Genomic DNA, 19,225 nt, shown 5'->3' with positions numbered 1-19,225 from the left:
CTGAGGCAGCCACGGGATCCCATGGGCAAAGTGAGCGGTGTCCCGGCCCAGCCTCTGTGTTGACCACAGGCTGCATATCAGTCTGTCCGGGTCTTTTTGCCTAAGCCCACAGGATCCCTCAATGTGCCTTCAGTTAGTTCTTTGACAGTCATGGGAAGCCTTGTGCTATTAGTGAGTGGTTATTTCTTGCTTTTTGATATAACTAGTTGTCCTCTGTTAACTAGTAACCGTGTAGTTACAGCTAACTAGACTTTATTTCTGCTTACAGTCTATTGAGTCACGTAATCAGATGAAAAAAGAAACCCCACCCCACACACTGTCCTTTGGCCCTTACATTTGGTCCACTCTTGATGGCGCTGTGGGGGGGGGGGGCACAGCCAGGCTCCAGAACCACGCAGTCTTGCTGAGGACCGGTGCACCCGGTGCGTGAGGGCCACAGGGCCTTTGAGCGTGCTGCTCTGGGTGTTCTCGTTCTGTTCTGATGAGAGATGGTAACTTCACGTTTTACATTTTGGTCCTCCAGGGGGAAAGCCTCACCGCTGCTGCTTTTCCGAAGAGGTAGCTTCGACTGTGCTCTCCAACGGAGACCGGACTCACGCACCTGGAAGTAAGGCATCAGAGACACATCCCGGTGAGCCCGGAGCGGGGAGCACAGCTTCTGTGTCCGCACTTGGAAACAGGAGCAGAGATGCCTGCAAGAGAGCAGAGCAGCCGAGGTTTTCTGTGGACTTAAAGATGCCAGCGTTTCACCCAAAGCGGGAGGTCCCCATCCCCAGGGACACTGCAGACTTCCCTTCGCTTTCGGACCAGACTTTTCCAGAAGGAGATCCGCAGCTCTCGTCCGAGGGCCCGGCTCACCACCCGAAAGACAAGCTGTCTGACTTGCACACTAAGGAACACGCTGGGGGCGGACGGAGGGGGCCGGCCGCAGACCTGACCCCGCTGGACCTCAGTGACCGGTCGACCCGGGATGACCCCGGCCGTAAGGAGCTGGCCTCCTCCCTGCAGGCCGCGCTGGCCGTGCACCCGTGCCCTTACTGCAGCCACAAGACGTACTACCCCGAGGTCCTGTGGATGCACAAACGTATCTGGCACAAGGTCAGCTGCAGCTCCGTGACCCCCCAGTGGATTCCTCCCAACGGTTACAAGAGCATCAGGAACAACTTGGTTTTCCTTGCCCGGAGCGGACGCACGGGGCCCCCGCCTGCCCTCGGGGGCAAAGAGTGCCAGCCCCTGCCCATCGCTCGGTTCACGCGCACTCAGGTACCGGGAGGGGCGCCGGGGCCCAGAGGCGGTTCCTCGCCCCTGGGCGTGACCACGAAAGCCGCTCACCTGCCTAAGAGCAAGGACGGCCACTCCGGGGGCCCCTGTGCGCTTTGGGTGGCCGGCCCCGAAGGGCACCGACAGGCCAGGCCTGGCCACCACGGCCCCGAGCAGCACGGCGCCCCCACGCAGCTGCCCCTGCCCAAGCCCAGGCAGGAGGCCGGCCCCCGGCCGGGGCCCGCGGCGGGCGGCGGTGGCTTCAGCCGAAGCGCCACCCCGACGCCCTCAGTCATCGCCCGGGCAGGCGCCCAGCCCCCCACCGGCAGCAGGCCGGGGGACAAGTGCGGCATCCCCCCCGCGGGGGCCGGCCTCGGTCCCCCAAATAAGCACAGCGCCCCGGACCCCCCGAAAGCCAAATTCGGCCCTCAGCCTCAGGGCCAGCTGCACGTGAAAGGCGACGGGACCCCCGCTCTACCTCCCCGCGAGCCCCCCTCCAAGGCGGGCCAGGAGCTGCGGCCGCCGGCCAGTTGTGGAGCGGGCCCCGGGGGGACCACGGCCTCGCCGGGCCAGCCCCCGCTGCACACGAGCAAGCAGGAGCCCGCGTCCGACGGCCACGAGAAGCGCCTGGACATCCTCAATATCTTTAAGACGTACATTCCAAAGGACTTTGCTTCCCTCTACCAGAGCTGGGGTGCCAACGGCCCTGCACTAGAGCACAGAGGTAAGACGCGCGGGCCCCTTCCCAACCCCCGTGTGAGCATTGTCACCAGGTCCTGGGCCTGCCTCTGGAGGAGCCTCCCCTTAGGAGGTGGGGACGCTGCCTGCCCGGCTGTGATCGCAGAACAGAGAGGGCGGGGCACGTGTGTGCATCCCTCCCGCCCCCCCGCCCCCCCCGCCCTCCCCCCCCCCCCCCCCCCCCCCCCCCAGCCCTGCCCGCTAGGGTGTACGTGCCTGGTGCTATTTACCTGCTGCCCCCTTCAGGGCTTCCCTCCTGGTGATGTAAGTTGGAAATGCTGAAGTTGGACAGGGGCGGGCAGCCTTGATGCCCCTCACGCCCTTTGTCTTTTTATTTTAGTTTTAGTTTTAGTTTTTAAGGAAGCCCTGTGCCCAGCATGAGGCTTGAACTCACGCCACCCCCCCCCCCCCCCCCCGCCCGAGATCAAGAGTCACACGCTCTACTGACTGAGCCTGCCAGGCACCCCTTCCTTTGTCATTTCAAACAAAAAATCAGTAGCTGTTCGTTGTCCCTTTTCTTTCAAAAGATAAGATTGTTCATTTAAAGTGACTAGTTAAAAAAAAATTTTTTTAACGCTTATTATTGAGAGACAGAGAGAGGGCATAAGCAAGAGAGGGCCAGAGAGGGGGAGACACAGAATCTGAGGCAGGCTCCAGGCTCTGAGCTGTCAGCACAGAGCCCGACGTGGGGCTCGAACTCACAAGCCGCGAGATCTTGATCTGAGCCGACGTCAGACGTTTAACCAACTAAGCCACCCAGGCGCCCCTGAGTGTGACTATTTTAAGTTTTATTTCCGTACGTAATTAAAAAATACGTATCAGTTCACTGGCATTAGTGAGCAAAGCCCTGCAGAGTATGAAGGTACCGTGTAACGTTTGGGGGACAGGCTTGTGCTGAGATTCCAGAAGAGACAAGCCTTCAGTGGCCGTCTTCCTTTCCTGCCAGTGTCTGGGTACCGACACCTCCTCGTAAGGGTAATCAGGAACGACTGCCGAACACACTGGTAGGATGCCCTCGTTCCTGATCGTGAACTGCAGGTAGCTGTCACTTAACACTGGGGAATCTGAGTACTTGCTACCAAGCACCCGTAGCCGGGCTTTCAGAGAGCCGTGCGGAGCTCTGTCGGTCCGTTCATTGCCCGTCTTTGAATTGCGCATCGTGCACCTGTAACTAAAGTAGGCCAGCGTCAGAAAAGACCTTTTAGATCTGGCCCCTCAAATCCCAGAAGCTGGAAGCACTTATTGGGGGGGGGGCATGGTTCAGGTTTCATGGCAGCTGGCTCAACAGTGATGCCCCCCGAGTCTGCTGTGTGACATGTCTGTGTGGTCGTGGGTGCCTGGCCGGCAAATGTGGGTCTCTCCCCAAGTTCCTGGTTTTCCCTGGGACTTGGGAGCCCGTCCAGATCCGCAGGCACCCTGGAGCCATCTTGGAATGACGGACCGTGCCTTTGGCTCAGGAGGAAAACTAACGTGTTCCATGGCTCACTGATGTGGTGGTGGAGTCCGTGGTGGAGGCTGACATCTGTTTCTGCGTGCTCAGAGCCAGTGCTTCTGGTGAGCTTCCTAGAGTGAACCTAGCGGCCTGGGTGCCCAGAGATCGTTGAGACAGACACACTGCGTGCCCAGGTGCTTACAGGGCCCAGTGAGCACCGTGTGTCTGTGCACGATTCTCCTCCCTGCAGGCACAGGTGCTCTGAGCTCGGGGCGTAGCTGAGCACTTGCCCTCTGGTACCAGGTGGTAGAACAGAACGCAGATACTGTGTGGCTTAGCGTTTAATTTTTATGTAATGTTTATTTTTGAGAGAGAGAGAAAGAGAGAGCGAGTGCCAGTGAGTGGGGGAGGGGCAGAGAGAGAGGGAGACACAGAATCCGAAGCAGGCTCCAGGCTCTGAGCTGTCAGCACAGAGCCCGACACGGGGCCCGAACCCACGAACCTTGAGATCATGACCTGAGCCGAAGTTGGGCGCTTAACCTACTGAGCCACCCAGGCGCCCCACATTTTTACATTTTAGATCTCAGTTACGCGAGCTTCTCACAATCTCAGCGGTGTTTTCCAGCATTGTAGGTGATTTGCTGTGAAATGGAAGAATAATACATTGGTTGACCTTCAGACCTGGTGGCAACCCCATTTCTTTTTTTTATTTTATTTATTTATTTATTTATTTATTTATTTATTTATTTATTTTTTAATTTTTTAACGTTTATTTTTGAGGCAGAGAGAGAGAGAGCATGAACAGGGGAGGGTCAGAGAAAGAGGGAGACACAGAATCTGAAACAGGGTCCAGGCTCTGAGCTGTCAGCACAGAGCCTGACGCGGGGCTCAAACCCACGAACCATGAGATCATGACCTGAGCCAAAATTGGATGCTTAACCGACTGAGCCACCCAGGTGCCCCTTAAAACTTTTAAAATAAATGGTTTTAAGGTTTTTGGGGCAGAGAGAGAGAGAGAGAGAGAGAGAGAGAATCCCAAGCAGGCTCCACACTCGAGCCTGACGTGGGGCTTGATCTCACGATCCCAGGATCATGACCTGAGTCCAAATTAAGAGTCGGACGCTCAACTGAACCACCCGGGTCCCCTCAAATATTTATCTTTTAAATACGAAAAATGCTAAGTTGTCCATAAACCACATGCCTTCCCGGATTCCTTGCTCTTGGCAGTGTGTGCCCTGAGACGTAGTCAGGTGTCAGTCAGCAGCTTTCGGGTGTTTAAGTTGACCCTGATTTGGGTTTCCTAAGGGGAGTGTTTTAAACTAGCTGTAGTTCCTCGGGAAGTGCATTCTTAGAACCATGGATTCCCAGGTTAGGGAAGTACTGAGATCGGTTCGTCTGGGTCCCTTGACTGGTGTCTGTGTGGTGGCCTCACACTTTGACAGGATGCCCAGGGCAGGGCCCATGCTCTCCTGCAGGGCCCTGCCCTCTAGGACCCACCCCCCCTTGGGCTCCTCCCCTGCACGGCCCTGCCCTCTGGGACCTCACCCCCACCCTAGCTCCTCCCCTGCAAGGCCCTGCCCTCTGGGACCCCCCCCCCCCCCGTTGGGCTCCTCCCCTGCATGGCCCTGCCTTCTGGGAACCCCCCCCTTTGGGCTCCTCCTCTGCAAGGCCCTGCCCTTTGGGACCCCCCTCTTGGGCTCCTCCCCTGCATGGCCCTGCCCTCTGGGACATCCCCTTTGGGCTCCTCCCCTGCAAGGCCCTGCCCTCTGGGACCCCCCACCCTCTTGGGCTCCTCCCCTTCAAGGCCCTGCCCTCTGGGACCTCACCCCCCTCAGGCTCCTCCCCTGTAAGGCCCTGCCCTCTGGGACCCCCCCCTTGGGCTCCTCCCCTGCAAGGCCCCGCCCTCTGGGACCCACTCCCCAACCCAGGGTTCCTCCCCTGCAAGGCCCTGCCCTGTGGGACCCACTCCCCCACCCCGGGCTCCTCCCCTGCACGGCCCGGTCCGCTGGGTGCCCCCTCGGGCTCCGGTCACAACTGCAGGGCCAGCCCGCACGAAGGCCCGTTGAATCTTCCAGGCACCTCTCTGGGCCTGCTCCGCGCCCTCCCCGGGATCCCTTCCTTGCGGCCCCTCCGGCGCCCTCGCTGGCTCCTTTCCCTTCGTTGGGTGTTCACGTATGGCACTCGGAGTGACGCAGCGGAAGGACATCAGCAGGCCCGGCGCGGTCCGACGGCGAACCCAGTATTGGTGTCTCCTGTCAGGGCGGCTGTGCTCCTGCGGCGGCAGCCCAGGGAGGAGCGCCGCGCCCCCAGGTCACGTTCCTGACACGTGACCGAAGGTGCCAGTGACGAAAGCTTCGGGCGTCTGTCCTGCACCCGTCGCTGGACACTCGTTGCTCTCGTGGGCCGTCCGGCCGGGTTTTGCGTCACGAGTCTAGGATCTTTCATCCATCTTTGTGCAGAACGGTCCCTCCGGCTTGTCTTACCCTCCGAGTCCGTCTGCGCGTTTTGGTGGCATTTTGGGGTCTGATGCCTCTGCCGCGCACCTTCCGCACACGCGCCCTCGGTGAACGAACCGCCGGGCATCACCTGCGGTGGTGGTGCAGCAGGTCTCCCGAAGGAAGGGCGACCCATCTGTGTCGGCGTGCAACGTTTGTGGCCGCCAGCGGGACGCGGGTTTTCAGCGCGTGCGATCTGTGCACACAGAAAAGGCTGCTGTAGGAGTGCTTTTGATGGCGGAGTAGGAATAAAATAATAAATTGCCTGTGTTTTCACACTTCGTGGCCGGTCTGTATTATCTGATAATACAGATTTTAGAAAAAAACACGAAGACGAGAGAAAGATTATTCTAGGTAGAAAAATATGGAGGTTGAATCAGGTCTCTCTTATTGGGGCTTAAAACCATTACATACACCAAGGACACGCAGACGTGGTGACAGAAGTCTTGTGCTTCCTGTGCTTGACTCTCGGTAGAGTCTCTAGAATCTTTCCCGTCTCCTTTCCTCCTTACAGGTGGGCGGGTATGCTGGGGTCTCTGGAGCAGAGTCTGCCCGGGTCAGTTTCTAGGTCAGATGGTCAGGGCTCTTTGCTCACCAGGCAGTCTTTAATTCCAAGGGAGTTTATAACCTTTGGATCAGCTCAGAATTTTGGAGTAGCTTGGGCATTATTATTGACCATAAAGGGAACGGGTCTCTTCCTAAAAAGTAAAAAGAAAACGATGCGGCCAAACGCATGGGAGAACAGCGTGTGTGTGTCCGTGAGTGCGTGTGTGTACTTAATTCAAGGAAATGAGGTCAGCTGAGCACAAGTGCTGTGTGGTTTTTTTTTTTTTTTTCCTGCTACTTTAGATAGAAAATCGGCAGCTAAAAGATTTACCTACAAAAAGTACTGTAATGACTCAGTGCTTGAAGACACAGGTGCCGTGTTCATCGTCATCATTCGCTATCCTGTGTAGGCATCGTTAGAATCGCCTCGAACTTGCCATCCCGTTACACATGGGAGACTCCACACGACCAAAGTGATTGTCAGAGAAGGTTCTCGCGGGGCTCGACTGGGTGGTCGAGAAGGAGAAGGAGTGGGTGACAGAATTGCTTTAGACGTTGAGTTTTTTCTGGGCCGAACTCAGAGGGAGGAAAGCAGTTCTAACAAGGCGTGTGTAGTTGGCCGTTGGCAGAACTCGACGGTGGGGATGCTTCCACGCTGGCTGTGTGTTCTCAGAACTGCGTGTGTGGGGCGTCTGTCCTGCTCTTGGGTCCGGGACGTGCACAGCCATCAGGGACGGCGTCTGGGGACACACAGTGGCAGTAAGGCGACGGCCAGCACCCGAGGTCACTCTGGCTGTACTGTGCTTCCCACGTTGACAGCGGCTGGGGCGTCCTTTCGACCTCGGTCAGTGCTCTTTCCTTGGTGACCGTGGGGTGGATGTGGGCCAAAATGTGTCATCTTACTGTCACGTTCCTGAATGAGGAAGTGGGGAATTGAGAACTCTGCGGGCAAGTTCTTAAATTGCTCGAAGACCCGTGTTGATGTCTTGCCGAGTGAGAGCTGTGACTTGATGTGCCTGCCAGCGCGTGCCTGTCTCTGACGATCATCCCCTCGCACGTCATCCGCGGCATCGAAGTGATCGTGTGCCCTGGTTCTCTGTTGAGGCACTCTGAATTCGGGCAGCAGCGAGAGTTTGCTTTCAGCTAATTTGATTGAGACCATCTGTCATCCTTTTCACTTGGCTTTTGCGCTCACATATCAGAATTCAGGTCCGCAAACGCCCGGCTGCATGGGCGTCCTTTGACATCATGTGCTGCTCCAGGAGGGACTTTCTCATTGCTGTTTCCGTTTTCTGTGTTGCCGCCGGGTTGAGCCCGAAGAGGAGAGTCGGGGAGAACCGGGGAGAGTAGGGGAGAGTCAGGGAGAACGGGGGAGAGTAGGGGAGAACTGGGGAGAGTTGGGGAGAACCAAGGAGAGTAGGGGGGAACTGGGGAGAGTGGAGGAGAGTCAGGGAGAACCGGGGGGAGAGGAGAGCCAGGGAGAGTAGGGGAGAGTCAGGGAGAGTCGGGGAGAACCGAGGAGAGTAGGGGAGAACAGGGGAGAGTCGGGGAGAACAGGGGAGAGTTGGGGAGAACTGGGGAGAACTGGGGAGAGTAGGGGAGAACCAGGGAGAGTCGGGGAGAACCGGGGAGAGTTGGGGAGAACCAAGGAGAGTAGGGGAGAACCGGGGAGAGTAGGGGAGAGTCAGGGAGAACCGGGGAGAGTTGGGGAGAACGGGGGAGAGTCGGGGAGAACCGGGGAGAGTTGGGGAGAACCGGGGAGAGTTGGGGAGAACCAAGGAGAGTAGGGGAGAACCGGGGAGAGTAGGGGAGAGTCAGGGAGAACTGGGGAGAGTTGGGGAGAACCGGGGAGAGTAGGGGAGAACCAAGGAGAGTAGGGGAGAGTCAGGGAGAACCAAGGAGAGTAGGGGAGAGTCAGGGAGAACCGGGGAGAGTTGGGGAGAACTGGGGAGAGTAGGGGAGAACCAGGGAGAGTAGGGGAGAGTCGGGGAGAATGGGGGAGAGTAGGGGAGAACCGGGGAGAGTCGGGGAGAGTTGGGGAGAACCGAAGAGAGTAGGGGAGAACCAGGGAGAGTAAGGGAGAACCGGGGAGAGTCGGGGAGAACCGGGGAGAACGGGGGAGAGTCGGGGAGAACCGGGGAGAGTTGGGGAGAACCGGGGAGAACGGGGAGAGTTGGGGAGAACCGGGGAGAACGGGGGAGAGTAGGGGAGAACTGGGGAGAGTCGGGGAGAACCGGGGAGAGTTGGGAAGAACCGAGGAGAGTAGGGAGAACAGGGTACTCTCCAGAGTAAGGGAGAACCGGGGAGAGTAGGGGAGAGTCAGGGAGAATAGGGGAGAACCAGGTAGAGTTGGGGAGAACTGGGGAGAGTCAGGGAGAACCGGGGAGAGTCGGGGAGAACCAGGTAAAGTCGGGGAGAACCCGAGAAGGTCCTTGGGAGCCACTTCCCCTACGTGAGCTCTTAGCCTTTCTTCGGAGGGACGTCCCGTGGCAGGAAAGGCTCAGACAAGTGAGGGTCGTCTGCACCCCGTTTCCCACGGAAGGGAATGTGGGGCTGGGGCCGTAAGTCCTGCGATTCCCAGGTGTGTCCCGTCCGTCTCGGCCCTGGAGGGCGTGTGTGGGCAGAGGTGACGGGCCGGTGGGCCGTGTCAGTGGAGCAGCGGGGATAGGCGGCCAGGCCTGTGGCCTCCCTGTCCCCGAGGCGCCAACCCCACCAGCCTGCCCAGGCTGCCGAGTGGCCGTGGGTGGATGGCGGGAGGGCATCTGGTCGCTCGGAGGCCCCGCTGGGGAGCAGGTGTCTGGGGCCGTGACTCTCGCTTCCTGCCGGTCCCGCGTGTGGCCGGCTGGTGGCAGAGCCTGGGGGACGGTGGTGGTCGTCAGCGGGCCTGTGGCGCCCCCTGTCACACCGTTAGACAGACTAATGATGCTTTCCTCTCGCCCCTGCCCTGCCGCCGCCCCACCCGACACCACCCACGGCCACCGCCGCCCAGGGGTGCTCCGGACGCAGGCCCGCCAGGGACACTTCGCGTGCGCGGAGCGTGGGATGCGCTAACAGCAGCCCGGTCACCTCAGGGCCCCCACGCGGGCCCACATGGGTACCCCACCTGCCACCGGGCCTGGGCCGCCCATGGACCCCACGGAGGCGCTGGGGAGCCGAGCCGCCTCGACCGCGGCCGCAGACACCGACACGAGAGGGGAGAGGTGACGCCTGGTCCCATTGGTCATGCGCCAGACTCTGCCGTCGGGCGCCCGGGGCGGTGCCCCCTTGGCATCCGAGTGTCTCATCGGAGACAAGCCTGTTTGCAGGTGTCCTGTTTCCATTAGAGAGCAGGGTCCTCGGAAGCAAACATGCTAATGAATTCTGCCGCCACCAGCACGCGATGTCACGGTGCCCCTGTCAGCGTGCCACACGGCTGGGAGTTTGTCCTCCCTGGTGCTGACCGGCTGCCACGGTGGGGACCCAGGGCCCCTTCCCCGGTCAACGGTGTGCGGCCCTGGGACCGTGTGTCCCCAGCTCGCCTGAGACCGCGTGTGCCCGGAGCAGTGTGTGGGGACACCGCCTGGCACAAGGGGGGGTGGGGTCTTTACCAGAAGTGTGAAGGACGCGTGCGCGAGCCATTGTGATGCCGAGTGACAGAGGCCAAATGGTGAGTGATGCGGGGGAGGGTCCGTTTGCACAGACCCTGGGAATTAGTCCTGGCAGTGGTGGCTTCCTTCGCCAGCGAGGTCGGGATCGCAGAGGGCAGCGGCCCCGGCAGCACTAGCCCGGTCTCTTCCAGTGAGTGTTGAAGGAAAATTGGTGTTTTCCGGCCACAGGCGAGGCGCTCGTGTCTCTCGTGTGAAAGCGCTTTATCATAACGGCCTCGTTGAACGCGGCGTCACGAAGAAGCGGGCACACACCTGCGCTAACGCCCCCTTGCCCCTTGTCCCACAGCGGTGTTTGCGCCTAACGGCCCCCGAAGTGCCGAAGCCCACGCCCCCTCCGCATACGCCCCCAAACAAGTAGGTCTTCCGATTAACCGGATGTCGGGTTTCACTGCGGTGCTGGGAAGAGGCGTGCTGGGTGCTCCTCGCCAGGGCATCCGGCGCTTTCTTACGTCCAGTGTAAATAGCGTTGCGTCGCTTTGCTTCAGAGCACAGCCCTTCCAGGACAGTCTGTGGGCGATTGACAGACGCCGACGGTCGTCGTGGCCGTGAATCATGTGGACACAGCAGGTCCGTGGCTCCTCTTGGTCTTGTTGGGGGTGAGGGAACTGGGGGAGACAGGTGGCGACTGGGCACACGAGAAACACAGACGTTTCTCCCCAGATGTTTTTGCATAAGTTTGTTGGGGGACACCTTTTGCCCTGTCCTTTTTCCACAGCAGTAGTTTTATACTCTCCATGAGCAGTGCTCTGCTGGGGGTGGTGCTCCTCGGCCGCGTCCTCTCCCTGAGGCGGTGCTCCTTCGGATCGCCCGTGAGCGGTGCTCTGCTGGGGGTGGTGCTCCTCCACTGCGTCCTCTCCCTGAAGTGGTGTTCCTTCGGATCGCCCGTGAGCGGTACTCTGCTGGGGGTGGTGCTCCTCAGCTGAGCGGTGCTCTGCTGGGGGTGGTGCTCCTCCGCTGCGTCCTCTCCCTGAGGCGGTGCTCCTTCGGATCGCCCGTGAGCGGTGCTCTGCTGGGGGTGGTGCTCCTCCACTGCGTCCTCTCCCTGAGGCGGTGCTCCTTCGGATCGCCCATGAGCGGTGCTCTGCTGGGGGTGGTGCTCCTCAGCTGAGCGGTGCTCTGCTGGGGGTGGTGCTCCTCCACTGTGTCCTCTCCCTGAGGTGGTGTTCCTTCGGATCGCCTGTGAGCGGTACTCTGCTGGGGGTGGTGCTCCTCAGCTGAGCGGTGCTCTGCTGGGGGTGGTGCTCCTCCACTGCGTCCTCTCCCTGAGGCGGTGTTCCTTCGGATCGCCCGTGAGCGGTGCTCTGCTGGGGGTGGTGCTCCTCCGCTGCGTCCTCTCCCTGAGGCGGTGCTCCTTCGGATCGCCCGTGAGCGGTGCTCTGCTGGGGGTGGTGCTCCTCCGCTGCGTCCTCTCCCTGAGGCGGTGCTCCTTCGGATCGCCCGTGAGCGGTGCTCTGCTGGGGGTGGTGCTCCTCCGCTGCGTCCTCTCCCTGAGGCGGTGCTCCTTCGGATCGCCCATGAGCGGTGCTCTGCTGGGGGTGGTGCTCCTCCGCTGCGTCCTCTCCCTGAGGCGGTGCTCCTTCGGATCGCCCGTGAGCGGTGCTCTGCTGGGGGTGGTGCTCCTCCGCTGCGTCCTCTCCCTGAGGCGGTGCTCCTTCGGATCGCCCATGAGCGGTGCTCTGCTGGGGGTGGTGCTCCTCCACTGCGTCCTCTCCCTGAGGTGGTGTTCCTTCGGATCGCCCGTGAGCGGTGCTCTGCTGGGGGTGGTGCTCCTCAGCTGAGCGGTGCTCTGCTGGGGGTGGTGCTCCTCCGCTGCGTCCTCTCCCTGAGGCGGTGCTCCTTCGGATCGCCCGTGAGCGGTGCTCTGCTGGGGGTGGTGCTCCTCCGCTGCGTCCTCTCCCTGAGGCGGTGCTCCTTCGGATCGCCCGTGAGCGGTGCTCTGCTGGGGGTGGTGCTCCTCCACTGCGTCCTCTCCCTGAGGCGGTGCTCCTTCGGATCGCCCATGAGCGGTGCTCTGCTGGGGGTGGTGCTCCTCAGCTGAGCGGTGCTCTGCTGGGGGTGGTGCTCCTCCACTGTGTCCTCTCCCTGAGGTGGTGTTCCTTCGGATCGCCTGTGAGCGGTACTCTGCTGGGGGTGGTGCTCCTCAGCTGAGCGGTGCTCTGCTGGGGGTGGTGCTCCTCCACTGCGTCCTCTCCCTGAGGCGGTGTTCCTTCGGATCGCCCGTGAGCGGTGCTCTGCTGGGGGTGGTGCTCCTCAGCTGAGCGGTGCTCTGCTGGGGGTGGTGCTCCTCCGCTGCGTCCTCTCCCTGAGGCGGTGCTCCTTCGGATCACCCGTGAGCGGTGCTCTGCTGGGGGTGGTGCTCCTCCACTGCGTCCTCTCCCTGAGGCGGTGCTCCTTCGGATCGCCCGTGAGCGGTGCTCTGCTGGGGGTGGTGCTCCTCGGCCGCATCCTCTCCCTGGTGCGGTGCTCCTTCGGATCCTCCGTGAGCGGTGCTCTGCTGGGGGTGGTGCTCCTCAGCCGCGTCCTCTCCCTGAGGCGGTGCTCCTTCGGATCGCCCGTGAGCGGTGCTCTGCTGGGAGACACCACGGGCTGTCCTAGAAGGTCCCACGTCCTCACACCCTCCCCGTGGATGCTTTGCGACCAGAGCAAGCGTCCACACCCTGTTGGGGGCGGATCAAGCTCGTGGGTCCGGTCCCGTCTGCGGGACGTATGGCTGTTGAGATCGGTGACGGGGACTGAGGTGCCAAGGGCATCTCAAGAGCCTTTCTGGTCCGTTTCTCTGGAGGGGAAGGTTAGCAATGGAACAGCTTTACAGGGTCGCTGCTATAAGGACGGAGCTGACCTTAGCATGGACGCTACCTCATCGGGGGTTTGTTTGTGCGTTTTCTGGCAATTTGAGAATTCCTAGCTGTTGCTCAGAGCCTTTTCTTGATGTCTTTGACAAAATGCCTTGTCACGTGTTACAGGTTTTTAGTAAGTGATTTCTGTCTCGATAAAACCTACAGTTCTAGCATGTACGGAACTTATCTCATGATGCTCTGACAGTTTATGAACTAGGTAACACCTCTCTGAATCCGGAATTAAAAGGTGTCCGTACACAGGTGACCTCAGCCCGAATTAGGTAGCACTCTCCTTTTTAACAAATAAACCCCCTTGTGACAAGAGCCACCGCGATGTGTTTGTGGGATGAATAACAACAAAGTCGCACCATCAGTGGAGAATCACATATCGAGATTGCACCTGGAGTCAGTCCAAAGTGTTCCTGTGCACGTAGGTGACCCGTTAAATCTACCGAAGACGCGGCTTTTTGACGAGAGTGTCTGGCAAGGGGCGGGAAGCGCCAGGCAGGTGTACGAATAACTCCGCGAGATTCTCCAGGAATGAATACACCTGAGTTTGTTTGCTGCGTGTTGATTCTACTCAGGCCTCTTAAAAATGCTTCTGTCACGGGGAGAAATAGATCAACAAAGCAAATCCCTAAGACTGTACTTGAAGTTACTTCTGTGCCACTTGGAGTTGCGCTGAGAACTCCTAGCAATTGTTCCTTCCTCATCCTTGATTGTGAGCGAGAAAAGATTTATTTCTGTTGTTTCTTTGTCTCCGTAAACTCAGGTTCTGCTGTTTTACACTTATGACCAACCGACCTGTTGACTTCGGGTCCACGGAGGTGCGGGGCTGTGGTCTTAGGACCTGAGCAAGGCCCTCGGTGGATCAGCCGTCCTTCCCTCCAGCCTGGGGACGGCGCTCGCCCAGGCCGGTGACGCTGACGCCACAGTGATCTGCCTCTCCCACTGTGGCAGCTAGTTTGCGGTCATGGCCCCTGCTCGTCGGTTTTGTCCTCTGTTAGATTTAAAGGAGCTTTTGTTGACTAATCCCTGAATGTTCTGGTTCTCTAAGGAAATTCTCCTTCCTTAGCAGACTTTGGAATTTAAGAATTCCCAAGGAGATGTGTCTGCCAAGATAGTCGAAAACTACGTCGGTCCCAGAGGTTTAAGCCTTCGTATTTTTCTTATCCTGTAGCTTCCGTACTTTAAAAAAAAAAAAAATCACAATTGCTGCTCTAGATTTAGGGTACGCTACAGGTCCTGAGGCTGTCTGGAACGGGAGTCCTTCAGCTTAACCAGTCGTGTTTTTTTTCACGTTGGGCGTGCTTTGCTAACGTGAACTGATATATAAGTCCCGTTCTTCTGCTGGACACTTCAGAAACTGTGGATTATGGGATTTGTTTTTGTTTGTTTTTTTAAAGCCTGCACTGTCTTGTGTTCCTGCAGGAGTTCTATGATGTGACACAGTTAACGGACTTTTATAGATGCTCATCATGGATGCAAGTTCTGTTTTCAAATAACCATTTACTCTTGGTTGACTGTGTTTCCTGAGCACCTACCACGTGCCAGGCTCTGTGACACAGAGACGACCCAAGTACTGGGCAGACAAGGTGCTCCTCTGTTTCTTAAGGTGCAGGTGGTGGTTTAGACAAGAAAGCAAGGCAAGGGGGCCAGTCGGTGGGGGTCCTGGAACCCAGACTGGGGCATCTGGAAGGCCGTGCAGGGGCAGGGGCTGCCCGCAGGAGCCCCCCGGAGGGTCAGGAGCATGTTCTGTGAGAGGGGCCTGGGAAGTCCAGCAGGACTGGAGGACGGAGGGCATCCTCTGGGCCCTGGGGAGCCCCGAGCGAAGATGGCATTGTCGGTGCTGTGTCTCGTGTTGCGACGGTCTGGACAGGCGGCTGAGCACCGCTGTGGGGGTGCGGGGGCTGATCGGTGAGAGACACGGGGCCCTGAGGTCGGGTGCGGCTGGGAGAGAGCAGAAGGGTGTTCTCGGGCACCGCGGTGGGACGTGCGCAAAGGGAAGGGACCCAGGCGACCCTGGTTTTGGCCGCAGCCACCGGCTCTCAGGAGCAGGCCTGCCCGAGCCCGCAGCTTGGCAGCGAGAAGCCCGACGCACCTGGTTCCAGGTCACGTCTGAGCCAAGGTTGGGGTGCCTCCTGGGGCTCCCGCCAGGGATGTCCAGCAGGAGAGCCGAGTATGTGGGTCTGACTGGGGAGGAGGAGATGTGTCTTTAACAGTTTCCAGCATGGACGTTCGGCGCAGATCAGCCAACTCACTTTTGGGGAACTAGACGCCGTAGACGGTGGAGATACCGGGTTACGGAGAGCGGGTCTCTCCGCCTGACTCCACGCAGGTCCCGGTAAGGTCAGGACAGCAGCACGTACCGTGCTTGGGTGGGAGTGACCACGCCGGGGTAGAGAGTCACTTGTTACTGTCCGTTACTCCAGAGACGACCCCGTCCCAGGTGACCGGAGGAGCCTCGGGGACGGGTGGGCGTGCTGCTCACACACGTGGACCTGGGGGATGCGCGCATTCACGCCCGTCACCGATGAGCCTGCTCGCAGACCGTGCGAGGGAACCAACCTCGATGGCCGTTTTCTTCCCTTGGTGTCTCCCAGCTCTGTCGGAACCTTGGAAGGGCTCTTGTTCCGTCTCGTTTTGTTTCGCAGACTGGTCGTTCCTTAGACGGAGGATGTGTCGTTTGAGAAAAGCCTTGCCACGCAGACGTAGGGGTCTGGTTTGCGGCTCTGGGCTGGGAGGACCTCGTTTTACATCTGCCACCATACGCCGGCCGCCCTTGCTTTGCCTGTTAACGTCTGGGTTTTCTGTGTTAGAAGATTGTGGCAAGTCCTAACGTACTGTGCATCCGAGTGAACCGCTTAACGGGCAAGAGGTCCATATGCCAAAATGGGTCTGGTGCAGTTAGGTCAGAGTGAACAGAGACTCTGGGGAGAAGGGAAATCGTTTTCTTTTGCTGTGTGTTTGACAGCAGTCTGTTTCCCGCACGCACGCTGGTTAACGGGCCTTCATTGCTCCCGTAGGCCACGTGGCAAGCATTCCCGGATCCTTAGAGGCTAAAGATGTGGGTTAAACGGAAGAGTTTCCAGGAGGAAGCTCGTGGTCACGGGATCTGTTCTGCAGGATCTTCCTTTGGCATCTGCTGTAGCAGGAGCCTGGGTTCTGGAGGTGCAGGGATCTTCATGACCGGAACATGGCCGTGGCGGTGGGGTAGTTCTCCCCCTCCCTCAGGAATAAAGGCCCCCGTGTCCCTTCTGGTTGTCATGTGATTTAAACTGCAGGCATCAGGGAGCTAGTATTCCAAGCAGACTTGTGCACAAGAGGAGAGCTGCGTGCCTACTGTCTCCTTCAGGATGCTTTGTCAGAGCTTTCCATGACTCAGTAAATGTTTAATTTCTAGTAATCACCGATATTCGTCAGTAGGAAAAGCATGCTTTGAAATAACAGGCTGAAATATGGGTATCGTTGTCCCATGGATGGGAGGGGGACAAAAAAAAAAAAGAACCTAGGAGGCTTTTTGTGTGTGTTGGGAAGAAATTTTTTTTTCCATTATGTTGTTAAACATCAGAAATTAAAATAATATTTAGAACCAAGAAAAATGAACCCTCTCTCCCTGCACTCACCTGGCTTTTGGATTTAAAGGACCAGACTGACTTTTGCTGAAATACGAAATCTGGTGTTTCAGTTTGTTTAGGTTTCTTGCCAGAGTTTAAAGACTATGATTAATAGTTTATTTCTTATTATTCTAAATGTTATTTTAAAATAGTTAAGCTGGAGAAATAATTCCATTAATCAAAATACCAGGAAATGAGAAAATAAATGGCAACCTAATTTATCTCATTTTTGGCCACGGATGTTACGACGCAGACGATGGAGAAATCACGTCGCGGGCGTGTTTGAGTCCGTGTAGAATCTCTTGTCGTCCGACTTCGAGGTTCTCAGCACCACGGATCTGAATTCTGAATTCTGAATTCTGAATTTCAGAATTTCAGAATTCAGCGCATCTGTCTAAGTGATTTTGTTATTCACAACACCCAAGCAGACATCTTAAAACACGTTACCCATTTTTCTGTAAGTGGAGCCTACTGTGAAAAGTTGTGACTATAGTGAGTGATTTGTCTAAAATTACGCACCGTAGCGTGAGCTCCTGCCTGCGGGGGTTTGTTGGGTGGAGGTCCTGGTCAGTGAGGTGCTGTGTGTGATGTTGTCATGCATTGGGCGCTATACCGCGTGTCTGATGCAAGTCTTGTCCCCATCTGTCTGAAGGTGAGAGATTCATGTGTGTGGGGGGGTTGGGGACAGGCTTTTTTTGTGTTTATGCCATTAACCCCCACACACGAGGGCATGTGCTGCGTTCCCTTAGCTTATAAAGACAAAAGGGAAAACCGTATGGCTTATCAAGTTCCAGAAGTCAGTATCCACCCCTAGAACATCAAAATGCCCTAAAGAAGGATACTTCAGTGTTACTGAAAAGCCCACAATTTACACGGTGGCCAAAAAAAAAAAAAAACCAAAAAAAACAAAAAACGCCAAATTTTCTATAAACCTGCTTCTCCTTTTCTGAGTACTCTGTCTTGTAGGAGGGAGAAAGCAACCTGTGTGTGCTCGAAAAATACTGTGTGTGCGCTGAATTTAAGTGTTTCTGGGACTCCTTGCTTCTGTAGCTACGTTTCCCCTTAGCCCGATTTCTCGGATGAATTTCATTCATTTCCTAAAAAGCCTGAAGGACAGCTGTATGACATAGTAAAATGTTAGTTTCAAAGAATCAACAAGTAAAAATGACTCCCCAAAAAAATGAGATGCTATTGGAACATATCCCTTCAATTACAAAGCAAAAGTAGGCATCTGTGTGTCTAGATTTATGGACTAAATTTCACAACCTAGTTATTAGGGTTATCCAGGTTTTGCAGTCTTTTTAAAATACACATTTTTAAAACTTTCTGAGCTCTGGAATTTAAACCTTCAGCCCTTGATGTAGGGAGGCCCATCTTCCTGCTAACTCTCTAGTGGTGTTTTGTATCTGCCCAGGGCAAGTGTGTGTTTTCTGGCCCCAAGGAGAAGTCCAGGTGGCCCCTCGGGGGTGCGGTCTCTGTTGTGTGTACAAGGTCCAGATGGCTTGGAATCGCCAGCGAGTTTGTTTGCTACATACAGTTACTCCGTAGAGACTTCCAAGGCCAACCCCCTAATGGCTGACAACCGCTCCCGTTTTGCTCTGGGCAAACCCAAAGGCCGTTTTCCTTCCTTGAATGTATCTAGAATCAGTTCTGAAAGAACCCTGTTGATGACTCTGTCCGCGGGGTGATGTCGCTGGGCAAAAATGGGAAACCTCTTTCTCAGTTTACTGCAGGAAATTCACCATCTACCGGAGGGAGTTCAGTTACGGTTTCCTGCATTTCAGATCAGCTTCTGTCCGTACCCCTGTGCGCACCCCAACCGCCCACCCCCACGTTTTCGTCGTGTGTCTTTCTGACGGCCTTCAGACTCGACTGGAAGATGTCACGAAATGTAGGGCCAGTTTTAAATGGGAGTTTTCTGCCGATATTCGCGGAAGAGAAGCACTTAATTTGCTGTGTCCGCCAGCCCCTCCCCCCCAACTTGTTTCTAGGGCTCCTGTAGGCGTCACTGGAAACCGGTTAGAATCTCGCTCTAGTTGGTGCGTGCATGTTAATTTCCAGTGGCAGGTTTCACTTCATCACGACTTTAGCTGAAGGTTAATGCAGTTAAGTAAGATTAATCTTACTGTTGTTCTTGTCCTCAGATCCTAAACGCCATTGTTCAAATAGCGACGCCTCGCGTGTCATTTGAGAGCCTTCTCTAAAAGCTACGGGCTCACATTCATTCCCATTTCTAGCCTGCAGTTCACTTGACTTGAGAATGCCCCTTCTGTTTTTCCAACGTGGTAATTATTTATGGAAATTCGGTTCTGACAGACCTACGTGAGAGCTGTGCTGTTCTCTCTGTGTTTGTGTGGCCCGATTCAGCCTCGTTGTGGAACTGTCATTCCCCCGCTCCGTACTGCGAAATCCTGCTTTTTTTGGAATCCTCGCCCAATTCCATCTGGCCACCTTGCACCTTTCCTTCAGAGCTGGTTCAGACGCTGTTATTGGCCTTCCTTACATGCGAAACAGAGAAGCCTAATCATCCTCTCTGAGCCGCTGGAAACGATGGTCCAAAGCGGCCTCTGTCAGGCGGGAGGGCACAGTTAGAAACAGATCCCGCTCGAGTAAAGTGAGTTACCGCCGACGTCGGGGGGGGGTGGTTGTCGGG

At 57.1% G+C, this 19,225-nt stretch overlaps 1 protein-coding gene across 8 annotated transcripts in view; it reads left to right on the top strand.

The window, feature by feature from the left end:
* The window catches only part of ZNF516 (zinc finger protein 516), a 126,456-nt gene that overhangs the window by 102,782 nt on the left and 4,449 nt on the right, over positions 1-19,225 (top strand). For all 8 annotated transcript variants that reach the window (XM_042910519.1, XM_042910520.1, XM_042910522.1 and 5 more), the window contains one exon: positions 524-1,984. In XM_042910519.1, coding sequence (XP_042766453.1) covers positions 524-1,984 — 1,461 coding nt within the window. The remainder of the gene's footprint in view (positions 1-523; positions 1,985-19,225) is intronic.

Source organism: Panthera leo, chromosome D3 (genome assembly GCF_018350215.1).
Source record: "Panthera leo isolate Ple1 chromosome D3, P.leo_Ple1_pat1.1, whole genome shotgun sequence".
Lineage (NCBI taxonomy): Eukaryota > Metazoa > Chordata > Mammalia > Carnivora > Felidae > Panthera > Panthera leo.
This window is presented reverse-complemented; position numbering and strand designations above follow the sequence as displayed.